Source organism: Vidua macroura, chromosome 11, assembly GCF_024509145.1.
Source record: "Vidua macroura isolate BioBank_ID:100142 chromosome 11, ASM2450914v1, whole genome shotgun sequence".
In the NCBI taxonomy this organism is placed as follows: domain Eukaryota; kingdom Metazoa; phylum Chordata; class Aves; order Passeriformes; family Viduidae; genus Vidua; species Vidua macroura.
In genome coordinates this window covers 15663404-15682675 of record NC_071581.1, presented here as the reverse complement: position 1 = coordinate 15682675, position 19272 = coordinate 15663404, and the positions used below count along the sequence as shown (strand labels likewise).

At 56.0% G+C, this 19272-nt stretch overlaps 1 protein-coding gene across 1 annotated transcript; it reads left to right on the top strand.

Moving 5' to 3' along the window:
* Positions 1-2787: 2787 nt before the first annotated feature.
* On the top strand, positions 2788-19194 carry HSD11B2 (hydroxysteroid 11-beta dehydrogenase 2). The gene is made up of 5 exons (XM_053987782.1): positions 2788-3082; positions 16677-16889; positions 17150-17335; positions 17713-17850; positions 18323-19194. Exons 1-5 carry the CDS (start codon positions 2788-2790, stop codon positions 18682-18684), a joined length of 1194 nt encoding a protein of 397 aa, XP_053843757.1. The 3' UTR covers positions 18685-19194.
* Positions 19195-19272: the final 78 nt, after the last annotated feature.

The following is a 19272-nucleotide window of genomic DNA, read 5'->3' as shown; positions in this document are numbered from 1 at the left end:
TCATAGGAAACAACCTTTCTCTAACAGGATTTTTCAAGCCCCGATGAAGGTGGTGAAGGTTTAATAGGGTTTAATAGGGTCCTCTTCAGAGCCCAAGTTCCCTGAGGCTCTGCTTTGTGGCCACCTCTATTGTTTTCACCAGGTTCAGTAGCCCAGGGCTGCAAGCAGATTCCTGTGGGAGAGCCCGCGGCCATGCTGTTGGGAGCATCCCTCCTCCTCCTCTACCTTGCCGGCTTCCCAACATTCCCTTGAGCACTTCAAACTCAGCTGGGTGACACCACCACACCCCAGCCAAACCACCCCAGCCTGTTTGACGCTGTACTTCTGCAGCCGTTGCCATCCCCACTGATGAAATGTGGTTTTCTGCCAGTACCAGGGAGGCTGTTTCCAATAAGGATGGCACAGGCATCCCTGACACATGCTGCCACCACAACAGGGCTCGGGGGTCTGGTGGGGCGGCCAGTGCTGATGGCAGCACAGCTGGCAGGGCCCAGCTCCACCAGGGAGGGAGAGCAGTGTTGATGATGGTACACGGGAGCCCAGAGAGTGCCGAGAGTCAGGCCCACGGCAGGGACACACGAAGGATCACCGAGTACAGAGACTTGGTGAAATATTAAAGCCGGTGCTTAATAAAGCGAGCCCAGCGGCAGCAATTACCCTGTGTAATTAACCTGGGAAGGAGAGGACTTTGTCCCCCAGCCAGGTGGTGCAGGGAGCTCCTGCCAGCAGCTGCTGGAGGTGGCACGGACCTGGCACCCAGCACAGCATGGCAGGGCTTCCCCAGGCTTCGCTGGGGCAAGCCAGGACCTGACCTCCCAGCGTGGCTCATCCTGCTGCAGCCCCAGAATAACACCAGGTAGGTGAGTGGCAGAGCGCTGCCTGCTCTGGGTGCTGAGAAATGGTTTGGGATCCCCCTGGAGTCGTTGGCCCCAAATGACCAGGAGCAGCTGGGAGAGATTCACACCTCACCTGCCTGCTTTGGGCACTGAGGAACTGAGCACGGCTGGCCAAGGCAGCAGGACCTGGGCAGCCCACTGCTCCTATAGTGCTCCCCCAGCAGGGTCTGAGGGCACCGCCCTGTGCAGGGGTGGCCCTGACAGTGGCCATGCCCTGTGTTCCCCTTGTCCCAGTGGGGTGTGGGTGCTGGTGGCACAGGTTCTGGCTTGGGCAGCCTCCCTCCTGCTAAGCCACCCTGGATGCAATGCCACTTCCTGCCAGGAAGCTCTGCCTGGACAGGCACCAAGCCAAGCTGTGCCAGGCCAAACCAAGCCGAGCTGAGTTGAACCAAGCTGAGCTGAACTGTGCTTACCTAGGTGGCATGACGTGCCGAGCTGTGCTGAACCAAGCTGAGCCGAGCTGTGCTGTAGGTGCCACATAACCAAGCCATACCGAACCAAGTTGAACCATGATGGGCTGAGACGAGATGAGATGAGATGAGCTGTGCCAAGCTGAGCTGAGCCAAGCTGAGCCGAATCAAGCTGAACTGTACCTACCTAGGTGGCATGATGTCCTAAGCCGTGCTGAGCTGAGTCATGCTGAGCCATGCCAAGCTCTGTTGAGTTAAGCTGTGCCTATTTAGGTAGCATGATGTCTCAAGACATGCTGAGCCAAGCCAAGCCAAACTGTGTCAAGCTGAGTTGTGCCTGCCTAGGTGGTATCTTTCCTGAGTTGTGCCAAGATGAGCTGAGCCGTCCTGTACATGGCATGACATCCCAAGCAGGGCTAAGCCAAGCCAAACTGAGCTGAGTCTACCTGGGTGTCCTGAGCTGTGCTGAAATGAGCTGAGCTGAGATGAATTGCACCTATCTAAGTGGCATAATGTTCTGAGCTGAGTTGAACCGAGCTGTGCCGAGCTGAATCATCCCTACTGAGGTGCCACAATGTACTGAGCAGAGCTCAGCTGAGCTGAGCCGGGCCAAGTCAAGCTGTGCCAAGCTGAGTTGTGCCTTAAATGGGTGGCATCATGTCCCAAGCAAAACTGAACCACGCCAAGCTGAGCTGAATTGTGCCTACTGAGGTGGCACAATGTCTTGAGCTCAGCCGGGCCAAGCTGAACTGTGACTGTCTGGCACATCATCATGTCCTGGTCTGTGCTGAGCTGAGCTGTGCATATTGAGGTGGGATGGTGTCCTGAGCTGTTCTGAGCTGAGCTGGCCAGCTGTGCCAAGCTGGACTAAGCTGAATTGTGCCTACTTAGGTGGCAAAATGTCCTGAGTAGGGCTGAGCTGAGCTAAGCTGTGCTGCCCCAAGATTAGCCATGTCTACTGAGCTGGCAAAATGCCACAAGCTGTGCTGAACTGAATCTACTTGGGTGGCATCATGTCCCTAGCTGAGCTGAGCTGAGCTGAGCTGAGCCATGCCAGACTAAGCAACACTGAACGCACCTACCTAGGCAGCACAATATCCTGAGCAGGACCGAGCCAAGCCAAACCGTGCCGAGCTGAGCCGAGCCGTGCCTATCCAGGCAGCACGATATCCCGAGCCGTGCCGCGCAGTACCGCGCCAAGCCGCGCTGAGCCGAGCCGAGCCGAGCCGAGCCGAGCTGTGGGTACGAAGGTGCTCCGCCTTCCCCCCTCCCCGGCCGCTGGTGTCGGTGCCGCTCCCGGTGCCCGCGGCTCCCGGTGCCCCGGCGGCTCCCGGTGCCCGGCGCTCCCGTCCCGCCCGTCTCCCATTGGCGGCGGCCGGTCCCGCCCCGCCCCGCTCCCCCGCCGGGCGGGTATAAACGGGCGCGGCGGGGCGGGCGAGCGGCAGCGGCGGGGCCGTGCCGGGCCCGGGATCGGGACCGGGATGGAGCCGGGGCTGGAGCGCTGGGCGCACGGCGCGCTGTGGGCGGCGCTGGCCGGCAGCCTGGCGCTGCGGGCGGCGCGGCGGGCGCCGGGGCCGGGCCGGGGGCTGGGGCCGCCGCTGGGCCGGGGGCTGGTGCTGCCGCTGGCGCTGCTGGCCGCGCTGCAGAGCCTGTGCCGCGCCTGGCTGCCGCTGCCCCTGGGGCTGGCCCTGGCCGCCGCCGCCGCCGGGCTGCTGCTGTGGCGGGCGGCGCCCCGCGGGCTGCTGCCGGTGGCGGGCAGAGCCGTCCTTGTCACAGGTGAGTGCGGGGACACGGCATCGACGCCCCGACGGCACCGCCTGGGCTCGGCGGGGAGCGGAGTGGGGTGTCCCGCAGGCACCAGGACGCTGCTGTCTGTGGGGTCCCGCTGGGGACCAACCACCGCTGCCAGCGCATCCCTCATCCTCTTCCACGTCCAAGCAGAACCGGCCAGGCTGTATCTGCCCCGCGAAGCAGGGAGTTGCAATGGCCCCTCGAGTGTTGACCACTAGTTGCAGCATGATGCCGAGAGCTGCTTCCTCTGGAAGCCCTGAGATTAGATGGGACAGAGCCAGAGCGCCGGCTTGGGACCCCGTCGGCTGGCCCAAGGGCTTCCCTCTCCTCTTCTCCCCTTCCCTTCCTCCCCTCTGGAGTTGTACTTGTTCTCAGAAAGGTTCTCATAGTATCTCTAGAGGCTTCAACAGAGCTGGCTACCTAGTGCTGAACATCACTGCTTCATCCAGAGCTCCATCCAGGGAGCTGCTGGCAACAAGGTCCTCCACTGTGTGGGTGTCCTTGGAAAATGCTGCCCAGCCGCTGCCTGCCTCCTCTTTGGGCTGCCTGGTCCAAAGCTCCTCTGTGGTCCTGAGCTCCTTAGAGGATGTGCTATGCTCCTAAATTTTGCACAGCTCTGGCTTGCTGGCTGAAGCTCTTTAGGATATCTTGGTATATACATGGTTTCTCACTCCCTCCTCCTGGCAGTGGAACTGGAGGATGAGAGCCAGGCTCAGCAGTGCGTTGAGGCCATAGCAGTGGAGAGATGAAGAGGAAGTGCTGGAGCTGGGGTGGTTTTTGCTCCAGGTGTGCCTGGAAGGTGCCGCTGGCTCCGCATGGATGCAGAGAGGAGGGAAATTTCTGGGCATGACCTTGGCAGTGCTCCCAAGGACAGGAGCCTGCATCCTGGTGGGGATGTCTGGGCTGGGCTTGGAGGTGCTGAAGCTGCAGAAGGCAGTTTGCTTGTTTCCTAGAAAATTCAGGCAAGACCTGGATCCCCTTCCATCTTGAAGGGTTCTGTGGTAGCAGTAGGAAGTGCAGAGAATCCTCTCTGGAGGAGGAAGATCAGAGGAGCAAGGCAATGGATGAATGAATGATTCAACTGAGTGAAGGTCAAAGCTGCAGCAGGGTAGGGCTGCCTGGGGAGGGTGACTGACAGCCATACGCTCTCAGGTGCCCTGTGGCACACCAGCTCTGGCAGCCCTGGCTCCCTGGCATTGCCTGTATAATTAGTGAGTCAGTGACTGGAACAAGGTGTTCTTGCCCCAGTGCGTTGAGGTGGCACCTCTGCAGCTCTGATGTGTTTGCTCTTGGCTGTAAATACTTTGTGGTTTTACAGGTCCGAGGTGCAGCCCGTGGTGCAGGATTGGTGTTTCCGTACTGCTGCTCTGGCAAGTGCCTGCCAAGGGACAGATGTGAGGGCTGTTTTGCTGGGGATGGCATCCCTCACTTGAGTATTTGCATAGTAAATAGCCTGATTCTTTTATGAATTAATTCCAGGCAACTAGGTATCGAGTAGCTGCTCGTGTCTCCTGTGGGAGCAGCCGGGAAGGATCAGCTCGGGGAGAAAGGCAGCCTGACCTTCCTCCTCTTGCCAATGGGAAGCAAAGCCTGGCAGAGAGAGAAGCATGGGCATGGATGGCTGGCAATGCTGGGCCTCGTTGAAGGTGTGTGACGTCAGGAACAGAACTTCTGCCATGCTGTGTGTTGTGCTAGACCTTGCAGATAAACTGAGAAATGGCGCAAGGTCATGGCACGTAGGCTCCCCTGTGGAGCAGTGCAGGTTTCAGCCTGAAAATCTTTGGGCATCATTTCCTTGTATACATATCTTGGCCGATGTCTTAATCCTGCAGCAGGTTCAGTGATGCTTATCCTGGGGCAAGTTAAGGTGGCTGAAGTGCTGTTCTATCTCCCAGGTGATGAGTTTCAGCTCTTCCAGCTGCCCACTCTCCCTGGGAACAACCCTAAGTTGAGCTCTGCATGTGATGCTCCAGCCCCATGTGCTGTTCAGACATCACTGGCTAAATAAAACTTAGTTATGGGAGGGATTTAAGGAAAACTAACTGTGCAGCTCAGTGGGAAAACAGCAGAGCAGCTGTGGAGCTGCTGCAGAGCAAAGCTGCTGACCCTGTGGTAGCAGCAGGGGCTGGAAAGTTGTGGCGTTTCCCATCTGTTGCAGGTTTGCATTTTGACTGTTGCACGTGGGACTGGGGTTTGGCTAGAGCAGGGATGGGCAGCCACCTGCTGCTAGAGGGGAGCAAGGGATGCTGTGCTTTCCCATGAGGCATCCCCTGGGCGAGCAAAATAAGTGGTCACTAATCCCTGCAGTGCTGTGTTTGTCTGGGGCTTTTGTTTTGCATCCCAATGGTCCAGCTTCTCCAGGAGCATGGCTCCAGTGGATGCAGCCTGGCTGGGGGCAGAGGGTGAGGAAAGTGTTAATCCTGTCTTCCTAGGGGATGTAACAGCTGTTTTCAGGGAGGAGGAGAATGCCCTCCTGTGCAGGCAGGGGCTGGGAGAGGTCAGCCCCAGGAGGATGGTGGGGATGAGGAGGGGAGCAGAGATCAGCTGCTTGGCCTGGGCTGGGAGGGAGACGGCAGCTGTCTCCATGCCTCCCTTGGTTTGCTGTCCTGAGCCTGCCCTTGCCTTAAAGATGAGCCCACACCTGGCACAGACTTTGGCCAAACTTGGGAAACACAAGGACCCAAACATACCTGCAGTGTGGGCAGGGTTGGTATGGGCAGCTGCATGACCAGAGCCTGATCCAGCACTGGGAAGCTGCAAGGCAGCCAATACCTGGTTATCCCTCACTACAGTGTGTGACAGGGCACTCCCAGGTGCTGGTGCTGCTGACTGGCACCTGTGGGCCTGTGGTGGCAGTGGTCACTGAGAACTGCTTGCTCTGAACATCAAACGGCTGGTTTGTGTGTGCATCCCCCTTCCCAAATGTGAAATGGCACTGCTGGGTGTTGTTAGGGCCACTGGGCTCCTCAGAGCTGTGTGAACAAAGAGGATGATTATTATATCCCATACTCCTTCCCACGGGGAATTGATACAAAAAGCAGTCCAGCCTCTGGAGCATGGGCAGGGCTGATGGGCTGCAAGACCAGTCCTGGAGGGAGGTGATGAGCTGCCATTTCTTGGCCTCTTCAGATTCAGGCTGACAGGGCTTTGTGCAAGGTTGGGCTTTGACTGAGTCAGTTTAGACATGAACCTTTGATTCCTGTGGAATTCAGTGAGTCTGTTGAAACCATCCAACTAAACTGGGTGCCTGGAGGTGGTGGAGGGATGGCCAGGTGCATCCCAGGGCTCCAATGAGCAGTTGGAGAAGCCTCTTGCTGTTGTGTAGCTCTGCCATGTGTGACCGTGTGGGGTGGTTCTTTGGACAGTAGCCAATTGCCCGATTTACTGCAGAGCCTTGAAAAGCACCAAATGCAAAGCAGCCCACAGAGTCTGCCTGCCTGCAAGGCTTTGCCAGAGCAGAGGAAGGACAGGAGTTGTTATAAGATATTGGTTCATATGCTTCAGCTTGGATGGAAAGCTGAAAATAGTTTATTGTTGTTCTGTCTATAATGGTCGTACCTGAATTAGCTCTCCAATAACCCCAAGCATCAGGATGGCTTCCTGAGAGAAGCAGTCTGGGTCTCTTGTATCCTTGCTCTTCCTTGGTGCAGCCTGTGAAGGAAGCTAGGAGCACCTGCAGATTGGTCTGTCTCCCAGCAAATCATCTCTGTGAGTAAAACTGATTGTTGGTCAGGCTGCCCAGACCCAAACCTGCCCTGTCCTCCTTTCTTCTCCTTCCTGGCTGCAGGGAAAGTGTGGTTTTCCTGGTGAAACGTTCTTGTTACAATTGCATGCCCCATTAACAATCTGAAATGGGTCAGAGCTTCAGATCATGTTCAAGGTTAACAGAGGCTTTGCAACTTGCAGTGCTTCAGTGTTTCCCATGGACTCAACAGATGTTGAAGCATCTGCTGGCTGCAGCAGGACTGAATGATTCAATCCAGATGTTGGGGACTCTTGCTTTCTGCCATGAAGGTAAATCACTTTCTGTGGTAAAAAACCAGTGTTGCTCCTGTCTGGACTTTGATGTTGTCTTAGATCTATTTTCCAGCTAAACAAGGTGACTGAGAAATGTTGGGGTCAAGGATTCAGGGCTGGCTCTGGGATGGGCACCTCTGTACCATGGCGTGGCCAGAGCACCTGCACAGCACACTCACAGCCTGTGTTTGGTGCTGAGCTTGCCAGCAGCCTTGCCATGAGAAATGCTTTGTGCACAGGTGCTGCAGCTCTCCATAGGTGACTTTCATTCTGCTTCTGGAGCCAGTGATCCAGCTCAGAGGTACCTGGAATCTTTCCCCAGCCTAAGTGCAGGAGGTTGGAACTAGGTGATCTTTCAGATCCCTGCCAAACCAAACCATTCTGTGATTCTATAAATGACAGCTGAAAATCAGCTTATTCCCTGAAATTGCTCTGATTTTTCCAGAATCTATTAAAAATTAACAGCAGAGGCAGCTGCTGCCTCCAAGCTGAGGGGTGGGACAGGACCAAAATCAAACACCCAAACTCCAGCCCTAGTGTACAAGCAATTCCTGGTATTTGAAGTAAAAAAAATGCAACATTTAACTCTAGTTATAGGGTTTGCTGCTGGCTTTTGGGAACAGAGCAGGAAAGCTGTTTTTTCTGCCTCTATCTGCAGGGCTGAAGCTCTCCCCCCGCTTTGTCAGCAGCCCTCCATGGATTTAGGATTCTTCTTTCCCACGTGAGGTTTCTTCAGAAATAGATACCTACCCCTGCTCACCACAGGCATGTGGATAGATATGCTCGGCTTTTTCTCACTTATCTATAAAATAAGCACTTTTGAAGCCTACTAATGACACAGACCTGTTGAGGTGGGAGTTTTTAGCACCGTTAACCAAAAATGATGAGCACAGCTAATTAGGAGGAAAAACACATTGAGGTTTCATACTGTGGGAGACTGGAGTTGGTAGAGAAACCCAAGCTGGCTTGATTAACCTCGGGGTTATGCGGGGACATGAGAGCAAGAAAGCAAAGACTTCCCTGCCGAAATGAGATTGTCAGATGGGAACGGATACTTTCGGAAGGAGAGAAGTGTAGGCAGTTGCTGCCCTCTAGTCCAATGAGCAGCACATTTTTAATGAGGTCTGGGATTGGGTTACCCACTGTTGAGTCTAGCTCCCCTCAAGCCAGGATCTGGTTACAGAAGAGCTGGTTGCTGCTTTTACTGCTGGGAGCACAGCACAGGGTTGGTGGACTTGCCCAGACAGGGTTTTGTTTGAGGGGGTTCTTCAAGGTGTTTCCACCAAATGTTTGCCTTCTCCCCATAGTCTTCTTTCAGTGCTGGTCTAAAACTCCAGCTGGAGGGTTTTTTGTTTTTTTTTCCTGGAGAGGAAAGGCTGCAGGGCTTTTGTACCTCTTCACCTTGTGATGTCCCTCCCGTCATCTCAGATCTGAGGTACTGCTGTGGAGCCTCCAAGGCCAAGGATGTGGCTTGGAGCAATCTGGATTAGTGGAAGGCATCCCTGCCCACGGCAGGGATGTTGGAACTGGATAACCTTATAAGGTCCCTTCCAACCTAACTGTTATGTATTAAGGTGGAAAATGTACTATGATCAGGTGGAAAAAAAAATCTATGATAAGATGGAAAAACTGCCCTCATGCTGTCAGTGCATTGCTACAGGTATAGTTTAGGACTTTTTATTTTTAATCTCCCCAGCATGTGCCTGTTACCTCCTTCCCTGCTTCCCTCAGTGGCTGCCATCTCCTGTTCTTCTGTCTCAGTTTGTATGTGCAACATATCACTTCTGCTTCCTTCTCCCCTGGAGAGCTGCCAGCCCCTGAGCTTTATCAGCTTGCCCCTCGGGAGCTGGCTTCCCTGTCACACATGGCGCTGTCCTGGGATTTGCTGGCTCTAAGGCTGTAATCTTGAAAAGCAGTTTTTGGCTTTACAGGCTTTGCGGCGGCGCTTCCTCTTGTTGGGTGGTTGACCCTGTAGAGCCAGATGGCGAGTGACTCCCAGGCAGGCTGGGAACAGAGAGAAGGAATGGGCTGGAAAGCTCAGGTACCTGCCCTGATGTCTTCTGTGGCAGCTCTGAAAGTCTGGCCTCTCAGAATCACAGAAGCTCTGAATGGTTTGGGTTAGAAAAGATTTTAAAGACCATCTTGTTTCAACCCCCCTGCCATGGGCAGGGACACCTTCTACTAGACCAGGTTGCTCCAAGCCACATCCCACCTGGCCTTGAACACTTCCAGGGATGGGGCAGCTGCAGCTTCTCTGGGTGAGAGCTGCAGGTGAAGAGTAAGGAGGGGACAACTTGAGCTGTGTATGGAAAGGGCAGGTGGGTTGGGGTCATCATGAGGTACAGCTCTGAGTCCAGGGGCTTAACAGCTCAGTGTATTTCAAAAGCTGTCTTGGCAGAAGCTCAGTTGGTGTTTGCTCAAGTGTTTTGATCTGTTTCTAAAAAAAAGGAAAAAAAAAAAGTCCCCCGCTTCACACAGATCTGGAAGCTGCAAAAGAAAATAGTTGGTGCAGCTGTAGAGACCATCGTGATGTGGGAATGAGCAGGGCTTGCACCACTTCTGCTTGCTTGGGATTGTGGCATGAGGTGGGAGTTTACTCTTGTGACAAGGAGAGCAATGAGATGGCACCTTACAAGCACAGAAATATCTCATCAGCAAAATACCCCTAAATACTACCCCTAGTGCTCCACTGAAACTTCCATAGCCTTATTGGGGTGCTACAAACTCTGAGATGCTTAACATGGTGATCTGCTTGCTCTGACCTGTTGCTTTGGTCAGCACTGTCCCAGCATGGCTTTGTCCCTGCTGACATCACTTGTGACTTGTCCACAGTGCTGTCTGGGTGGCACTTCAAAGCTCTCCCATAGCTGACCTGTCTCACCACATGGTTAGAAGTCCTCCTAGGCATGTCATGGCTGTGGTGCTTTGCTGTCCTGGCTAAAAACACCTTCCCCGAGATGTCCCTGGGTGGTGATGGCTCATGGTGGTCCATGTAGAAGAGCTGTTCTTCCCTTCAGCTGCCTGTGGATGGATTAGCCCTGCCTGTAGCAGTCCTTAGGCATGACCTGATACCTCTCTTTGCTTGTTAGCACACAGGAGGGATGGATATGGGGCTCGGCTGGTGGTTCTCCAGCCTGCTGGGAGTCCCTGGAGAGCCCTTTTGCAGACTAGAGGTGCCCACCAGCAGGTGCCCCAGCCATGGCTTTATTGCCACCACCTTATTCCCCAGGAGCATCTTCAGATATTCCAGACATAGCTGGTGGAGCTTTCTGGCTTCTCAGCCTGGTTCCCACCCAGTCTCTCCCTCTCCAAGAGCCCAGGTGGATGTGTTACCAGTGCCAGCTTGCCATTGGCACTGATCTTGAGTGGCACTTGATCTTGAGTGATCTGGTCGAGTTGTCTCTGGGCCATGGGTGTCCTTCCCAGCGACAGCTCTTCCTGATGGATGGCTTTCGAGGTTTGTCAGCTCCATGTTCCCAGTTCACTATGTTCCCTTTGAAGGTGATTATTAACCCGGCTATCACCATAGCTCTTCACAACTTCCTCTTCTCCAAGGGACATCCATTCATTCCAGATTAGCTCTCATGTACAGCCTGTGCCAGATGATGTCCGTGCTGCTGTCTTCTCTCGTGTATCCCTGCCTCCTGGAAGATCAAATTCTTGACTGTGAGAGTCTCACTGCTCCTTTTGGGGAGAGGATCTCCCCTCGGTGGAGGCAGCAGCTGCCGGAAGATGCCATCCAGCCCCGGCGTGCGGTGAGCGGCTGCTTCTAGGAAATTCCTGTGCTCTCTTTCTGCGAAGTGTCGCGGCAATGCTGGAGGTGGCACTTCCTCCCCCCCCACCCCCGTCAGCTTGTGAGCCCAGGGTCACTACTCACTGCAGCAGCATCACTGCCATGCCAGGGCTGGGTTAACTCCTGGGTCCCAGCCTCTTTGAGCATCCCACCAGGCACTGGCCTTGCATTGCAGGGGGTGGCTGGGCTGATTCCAGTCCTGCTGTCCCAGGGCACTAACAAGCTCCTGTGTTCATTAGCCCCACCTCACAGCTCTGGTGGGGGATAAACCATCTGGATGGCTTTTAGTGACAGTGATGAGGTGGGCTGTGGCCTCTGACACTTTTTTTATTGCCCAGCTGCTTTTGTGCTATTGGTCCCCAATACTGATGCACCAGTAAAGCTCCTGAGAAATAGCCTTCAATCCAGAAGCTGTGTGTGCATTCACACTGGCCTGGGGGCTCCTCGTCATCTCTGTCTGGTTGTGTTGGTTGTCTTGGCAGAAAATCAGATTTCTCTCCTTCTCTTTGTTAAGTGGGAGAGAACTTCCCGGGTGGAGGTGATGGCTGTGAGGCCCCAGGAACACTTGGCTAATCCATTGTAATTTGTACCATCTGGCTATTGTCCCCGGCACAGGGAGGGGCAGGTACCCCCTGCCATGGGCATTCCGAGCTCTGCCTTCTGTCATGAGTCTCCCTGTGGGGCTGAGGGTTTCTCTGACCCCTGCTCTGACCCACAGGACCTGCTGGAGGGATGTGTCTATCCTGGGCTGTGGGAGCCATCAGCAATCTCCCTCCAGCTGTCTGTGCTGTGTCATGCAGGGGGGTGGACCTAGGGGAGGAGGGGTAGTGTGTGCCTCCCTTGGCTCAGGTCCTACTCAGGAAGGCGGCTGAGGCTTTGCAGGGATGCACACCCAGGCTGCTTGGGTGGGGGGCTCCTGCATTATCCACTCACTAGGGATTTGGGGATGGAATTTGGGTCATCCCTAAAGGTATCTTCTGGCTTTAATTTAATTTAATTAGCCTTGTGGCTTCCTGAACCCCAGTGCTGAGGACCAGCAGTAGCATCACTAGGCCTGCTGCCACCCCAGCCCTGTCTGCCTGTGCTTGGGCATGAGGAATGGGGACATGGCATGCCAAGCAAGCCAGTGGCTGGGGTGTTGTTTCCTGTGGACAGTGATGACTGGATGGGTTGGGGGCTGTGGATGCCCCTTCCCAGCCCCACTCCCACGGAAGTACCTTGGGTGTGGGCAGATGGTGGCTAATGCCTGGCTGGGGAGGTCAGGGCTGGTGCATGGATGTGGTAGCCCAGCTGCTGTGGGGACAGGTGCTCCTGCCTTCCCCTCCCTCTCCTGTGCCCTGCCAAGAATTTGTTCCCTCTTGCCCAGGGCTGACATCACCCCTTTATCACTCCTTGCTCCAAATGTGTGCAGCATCTGGAAGGTGTTGGCCACTGGGCCTTGCCCTGCCCACGCAGGATTTTGCTGGATATTTTATCCTGCCTGGACCTGTACTGTGCAAGGACCCCTTCCTTCAGTTCCTCTGGAGGACTACCATCCCCTCTGATGGCACCATCTCCAGCTGGTGCCACCTTATCCTGTGCTTCCACATCCATGAGGTGCCCACACTCCCAGGATGGAGCTGAGATGAACAGCTGAGCTGGGATCAGTGCCTGCTCAGGCACCCAGCTGAGCCTCCCTCAGTGCTGCCCGGCTAAATCCCATACCATGCCCAGAGAAGCTGGATCCACGATGGCAGTGAATCCTGTCAGAGCCAGAAGGCCACATTTAGCTTGGCACCCCAGGCAGGGTTTGAGCCTGAGCCTATGGAAAAAAGTGGCTCAGCATGTTAAACCATTCGGCCTTGGTGCCCCAGCTTCCCCCCCCCCATTGATGATGTCCTTGAGCCTGGTGACAGCTCCATCTTGGTGAGGCCTCTTGGACAGGGTAGTGAGACACACAGCCCTAAAGCTCTGTGGGGAGATGGGATTGATGTCCTGGGATTTGGGGAGCAGCAGGGGGCACCCAGGCAAGGGCCTGCAGAGCTGATGGGGGTGGAGGGGCTGATGCCCTTCTGAGTGCCCAACTCAGCTGGCAAGCTCCCAGTCGGTGGAAGATGGAGCATCCTCAAGGGGTGCCTCCAGCTGCCTCACTGCTGGCAGGAGGGCTGCCCCTAGGGCTGCTGACTGACCACACTACTAGGGTGACCACGGGGGAGAGGGTCCACCACAAGGGTACTCAGCCCTGGGACAACCCCTCTTCAGCTTCCACACCAGGGTCCTCAGCTGGGGTGGCTGTGGAGGGACCAGATCCAGGGAGCTGCCACTGTACCCACCAGGCTCTGGGCAGTTTTGCAGGCACATGGGAATTCTTTAGCCACGCTGTGCTTCTCACTGCTTAGGTTTTCATTGGTCCTCACCTGTTGTGCATGGTTCAGGGATGAGGATGCAGAGGTCATAAGGATGCACAACTTGTGGTTCAGGGATGAGGATTCACAGCTCATGGCCTGAGGATGAGTATGTACACACCTCATGGCTTGGGGATGAAAAAGTTTGGCTTGTAACTCAGGGCTTAAGATGCCCAGCTTGCAGTTCCACAGCTCCAGATGAGACTGCACAGCTCGTGGAGGGGACTCTCAGCTCGCAGCTTGGGAAGGGACGTGGTTGTGGTTCAGCAGCTCCCGGGTCGCAGCTGTGTTATTGACCCTCTCTACTCCAATCAGAAAACTGTAGCACTGATTTTGAGCATGTCTGTGTGTGGTGGCCTTGGTGCTGGTGCAGGAGAGCAGGGTGAATACCTGAGACAGCAAAATGTCAGAGCGTGCCATGCCTGACTCACCTGAAAGAAATGTGCCCACACCAAACCGGGACTGCAGCTTCAGCCGTCTCCTGGCAGCGAGGAAGCACGAGTGGTGCAGGCTGGCTGGGAGCTGCCCAGCTGGCACAGCTCAGCCCCAGCAGTGGCTCTGCTGTCACCAGTGAGGAGCAGCTCTGGACAATGGATGCAAGATGCTGTGGTGTCAGTCCTCTTTGCCCTCCCCGAGTGGGCAGGAGGGCACCCCTTATGATGATGCTGGAGGCCAAACCTTTTTGCTTGCTCAAGATAAGTAAAATTGAGGCTTGTCATACCAAAATTCTAGTGGAGGCTTGCATCTCTCACTCTTTGGGGAGCCGCTGAAGTGGCTGGAGCTTCTGCAAAGTCCTCAGGAATTGCTGCTGACCTGCTGCTCTGGAAAATGCCCGTCCAGCCCCTGGTGCAGGAGTTTGTCCCAGCTTGCTGAGCCTGTGGAGGGCTCCTGGATTTCGCAACCTGGACTCAGGTTTTGCTCTGCTCCTGCTGCAGCAAAAGCCTCCATCTGCTGGCTCAGGGTCCGTGGGGATGCGATACGGGGGCTTCAAGGTAGCTGCTCTCCTCTGCTGCGCTCCCAATGCTGGGATCCTGTGCTTGATCTGACCACGTCCCTCCCTCCAGCAGGACTGTGAAACCAGTTGGCAAGCTGGGAGCTGGGGCGGGGGGAACTGGCGCCGGCATCTCCTCGTGATGCAGCATCCTGGGACGGCAGCGAGCCCAGCGCCAGCCTTGCTGGGGCTGCACAGACTGGACGGCTCCAGCGCTCCCGGCGGGGCTGGGCCAGCGGCAATGGCTCCTGTGCCAGCTCCAGCGTGGCCAGCAGCTCATGTGCTGGTGGCCACGGGGAGTGAACATGGCCCTGGGAAAGCTGCCATGCTTTGGGGCCACGTGTTATGGGCCCAGGGGGTTCATTGTCCCTCCCTGCACTCTCGGCCATGCCTGAGCACAGCGGATGGGAAGCTGAGCAGCAGCGGAGACCTTAAATAACACCAGAGCATCCTCACCCTCCTGGCCTTGGGCCTCCCGCCAGCCTCCCAGGAGGTTTTTTTTGGTGTGTGAATAAATTAGAACTTCCGAAACAAACCCTCTGACTGCCCTGCTCAAAAGGCAAAACAAATCCTGTCTGACTTGGACAGCATGTGGCTGTGTTTGCTCCCTCCTTGCCAGACTTGCCATAAGAAGCCAGCAAACCTGGCTCTCAGTTTTTTGGGATGTTTCCCAGGGTTTTGAGTGTTACATGGTGATAGGAAGCTTCATGTTTGGACTGGAAGCTTTTCTTGCCGGCTGCATGGGAGCAGTGCAGGTAACTCTCCTGTCAGCTGCGTCATGGTGAGGCTGTGGCCAAGAGCACTTTTATTTTTAAACCTTATCTTTATTGCAGTTTTCTCCCACAGCGCTCAGAAAGGTGAAATGCACCTTATCTGTTTGTCTGCTAGCAGCATGCACTGCTCCTAGGGAGGGGAGAGGTGGATGTGCTGTGCCAGCAGCACCTTCAGGATGCCCTGCAGTCAGGGTTCTGGGGGTGATGCTGGGACAATGCTGGGGTGATGCTGAGCCAACCTGGCACACATCCATGATGAGTGTTGGGTGTTGTGTGAGAAAGGGTGGTCCCTGCAGCCCCTTTCTGCCAACTGAGCACCTCTGGGCTGTGTTATCACTCTGGCCTCTGGCCAGAGGTTTAATTACAGGTTTCTGACACGGCAATAGAGTAAAACTGAGCTGGGGACTGGGACAGAGATGTTGAACCGATGCTTAGCTGGCACCCCAAGAGCTCTAAGTGCCTGATCCCATTCTGGGGATATGGAAGAGTGAGGCAGCCAGTCCCTGTGCCCACCCCCTCCCTCCGCAAAGGCCGGTGGAGGGGTGCTGAATCTCGTGAGGTAACAGTCCCCAGGGCCACTGTTGTGCCCCAGGGTGGCTCCAGGTGCCACACAGGGTCCGTTTTCAGGGATGTCCTCACAAGCACCCAAAGGTTCGGGGCAGGAGGGTACAGGGCCATGGGGCTGCCCCTGCAGTGCTCCCCTGTTAATGGTTAATATGACTGGGCAGCAGTTGTGGCACAGACTCCCCGGAGCTATCAGTGCTGCCATCGGCCCCGGGAACAGCCTGTACCTTGCCTCTGCTGTTTGTTTGCATCCTGGCCGCTCCACCCTGGCCACTGGCCTTGTCACCGCTCTGCAACAGCCAGCTCCCGCCCGGGCTGGCCCCCAGCCACCCCGATGGTGGCTTTGCGGGTGACAGTGTCACCTGTAGTGCCCCTGTTTGAGCAGAGATGGAGGAAATGAGGCTGAGACCGGGCATGGAGCACCAGTACTCTCCCGAGTGGTCCATCCCGTTTGGATGCTCCCTTGAAGGATGCAGGGTAGCAGGAGCAGGCCAGAATCCTTTTTTTTCCTCACCCTTTTTAATCCCCTTATGTCCCAGCCAGGCGAAGAGGTCCTGTGCCTCTTGACCACTTTCTGAGAGGCGAAAAGCATTCGGCAAAAGTCTCCCACTGAGCCTTATTGCCAGCTATGAATGGTGCTTGATGGAGCTTTTAGAGGCTATTCTGAGGGTTGATGGCCTCGCATCGCTGCAGGGCTCTGGGCAGTTCGGTGCGTTGCTGGTGCCTGCAGGTTTACCTGCACCTTAAATCTGGGAGGTGCTCAGAGCGATGAGGTTGCAGATAAAGGGAGTGTTTTCTTCCTCCCGCAAGAGAGAGAAAACGGCAGCTCCGGGACCTGCTAATGCCCCAGGGCAAGGTCACATTCTGGTGAGTCAGGAACTACAGCGGGGTGGAGAGCCGAGGTGGTTCTCAGGCAAGGGAAACTGAAGCTGGGGTGGATGTTTGGTTCCTGGGGTTGGTTCCTAGTGACCGAGAGGCAGAGCTAAGGGATCTTTGGGAGCTGGAGACAAACACTGGCTGTCACTGGCCACTGCAAGGCTCTTCCTGTCTCTTTCAGGATGTGACTCGGGCTTTGGGCAGGCAACAGCCCGGCACTTGGACATCATGGGCTTTCGGGTGTTTGCCAGCGTGCTGGACCTGCAGAGTCCTGGTGCCCAGGAGCTGCGCCAGAGCTGCTCGACGAGGCTGACGCTGCTGCAGATGGACCTGACCAAGACCGAGGACATCCAGCGCGTCCTGCAGCATATCCAGGCCCACACCAACAGCACAGGTAGGAGCCGCCTTTCGCAACCCCACAGAACTCCCTGGGACCTCAGCCTGCAGCCAGCATGGCAGTGGCAAACCTAAATGTGTCTCTACGGGGGGCTGCATCCCTGTAGGCACCTGTGCCAACAGCTTTTGCCAAGCTGTCTTCTTGTCCTGGGGCACCCAATTCCCTTGCAGGATCCCAATCAGCCTGGGAAGCAGCTGGGAATCCCAGGGTGGGGCTTCCCCATTCAGGTCACCTCTTCAAGCATCCCATCCCTACAGGACTCTGGGGCCTGGTGAACAACGCCGGGTTCAATGACACCATCGCTGATGCTGAGCTCTCACCGCTGGGCAAGTTCCGCACCTGCATGGAGGTGAACTTCTTTGGCTCCCTGGAGCTCACCAAGGGGCTGCTGCCCCTGCTCCGCTCTGCCGGCGGCCGCATTGTCACCGTGAGCAGCCCTGCAGGTGAGCAGCCTCCCTCCAGCATGGCACCCCTGGCACCCTCAGCCTAGGCACGGCTTGAGCAGCCCCATGGTGTGGTGCAGCTCCCAACCCCCAGGCACACCAACTTTCTCAGCCAACTGGCACCAGGAACCCTAGAATGAGCTGACAGTCAGCCTGGCCCAGCTGCTATGTGCCTCAACTGGGGATCACAGCCCCGGCCAGGGTGGGAAAACCAACTTCCTCGCCCCTGCCCTTTTTTTTGCCCATTAAAACACACTAATCCTCCATTTCCTTGAGCAGGGCCTAGGAATACAGCCCTACACGAGCTCTGCCCTTTACCCCCACTCCCCTCTGTCCCTGCTGGAGCACTGGCTCACTCATTCTTTCACTCGTGCCAGGTGACATGCCCTTCCCCTGCCTGGCAGCTTACGGGGCCTCAAAGGCAGCCCTCAGCCTGGTCATGGACACCTTCCGCAGCGAGCTCCAGCCCTGGGGCATCAAAGTCAGCCTCATCCTGCCCGGCTACTACAAAACAGGTAAGAGGGCCTGCTCCCTGTCTGTGCCTGTGGGCAAAGGACAGGGATCCCAGGGAGGCAGAAGATGGAACAATGGGATGAGTAGTTGGTGGTGCAAGCATGCAGCTTCTGAGCATCTCCAGCCATACCAGGACAGTGGCTATCCTGTGGCCATTGGGCTCTGATGGATTGGAAACAGCATCAAGATCAAGTCCTGCCAGCAGATCCCATACCACTAGGACTGGTCAAAGCAGCTCAGTCACGTTTCTGATAGCGGCATCCCCACTGCAGGCAGGATCCAAGACCCCTGGTCCAATCTCAGGCTACCAAGAGCCATGATGGTGCTAGTACTGTACTTCCCTCATGGCAATCTTTGCCAGGGTCTCAGCTGGACTTTCCTGTGAGGCTGGAAGGTGACTGGGGCTGCTGGCACCCATGGCAGGGGGACTGGAGCGGGTGGCCCACACAGCTCATGGGGACTGTTTCCTTGCAGGGACGACATGTGACCCTGCCTTCTGGAACCTGCAGAAGCAGCAGCTGTTGGCCAGTCTGCCCCAGGAGCTGCTGCAGGCCTACGGCGAGGACTACGTGGAGGAGATCAACCAGCAGTTCATCCAGTTCATGAAGGTGGCGGTGGAGGACCTCAGCGCAGTGGTGAACAGCATCACAGAGGGGCTTCTGGCTGCCAACCCAGCCGTGCGCTACTACCCAGGGCAGGGCCTTGGGATCATGTATTTCATACACCGCTACCTGCCCTATTTTGTCCGAGACTTGTTCTTGAAAGGATTCTTCATCAACCCCAAGCTGCCCCGAGCCCTGCGGCGAGAGCACCACAACGATGTGAAGAAGGCCTGACCTCGGCCTGCACAGGCCCTTCTCCCGGGCTTTCCAGGCACACCGGCCCCTGAGCGCGTGCAAAGCCAAAGGCACCGCCCTCCTGCACCGTGGGGGAACAATCAGCACTAGACGTTAAAAACCAAATTTCTTTCCAAAATCAGGTAGATCTATTTTCTATTGTGCAAGAATCAACATTTTCTAGAGACCTTGGTTTTGTATTTTTTCTAACCGTATACCCTCCAAGAGGCCCATCCCTGCCTGACTCCGCAGCTCTGCGCCACAGGCTGGGATGTACCTCCTCAGCTACCCACCACGTTCCTTACTGCTCTCAGAGCTATTTGTCTCCATCCCCTCTTGGCTGGGTCAGGGCTGGGACCCTGTGGCCGCTGCCTCCCTGCCACTCATTACACACTCCACATGCTCCTGACGAGTCCAGGGGCCAAGACCAGGCTGCCAGTGCTGCAGAGCTCTTCATGAGATGAACTATGTGATTGTCACTTTTTAAATAAATCCATTCTTGATATTCCAGCAGGTTCTGGCTGTCTCCTTCCACAGTGCAGTGCTGCAATGCTGCTCAGGGATGCCTGGCCTGTGAGCAGAGCTAAG

What these genes read in the sequence shown, in the direction of transcription:
- HSD11B2 (XM_053987782.1), top strand. Translation starts at nt 2,788, where the DNA reads ATGGAGCCGGGGCTGGAGCGCTGGGCGCACGGCGCGCTGTGGGCGGCG. An exon ending in CAGAGCCGTCCTTGTCACAG is followed by an intron (nt 3,083 to 16,676) that starts GTGAGTGCGGGG and finishes TGTCTCTTTCAG; the next exon opens with GATGTGACTCGGGCTTTGGG. An exon ending in GCCCGGCTACTACAAAACAG is followed by an intron (nt 17,851 to 18,322) that starts GTAAGAGGGCCT and finishes GTTTCCTTGCAG; the next exon opens with GGACGACATGTGACCCTGCC.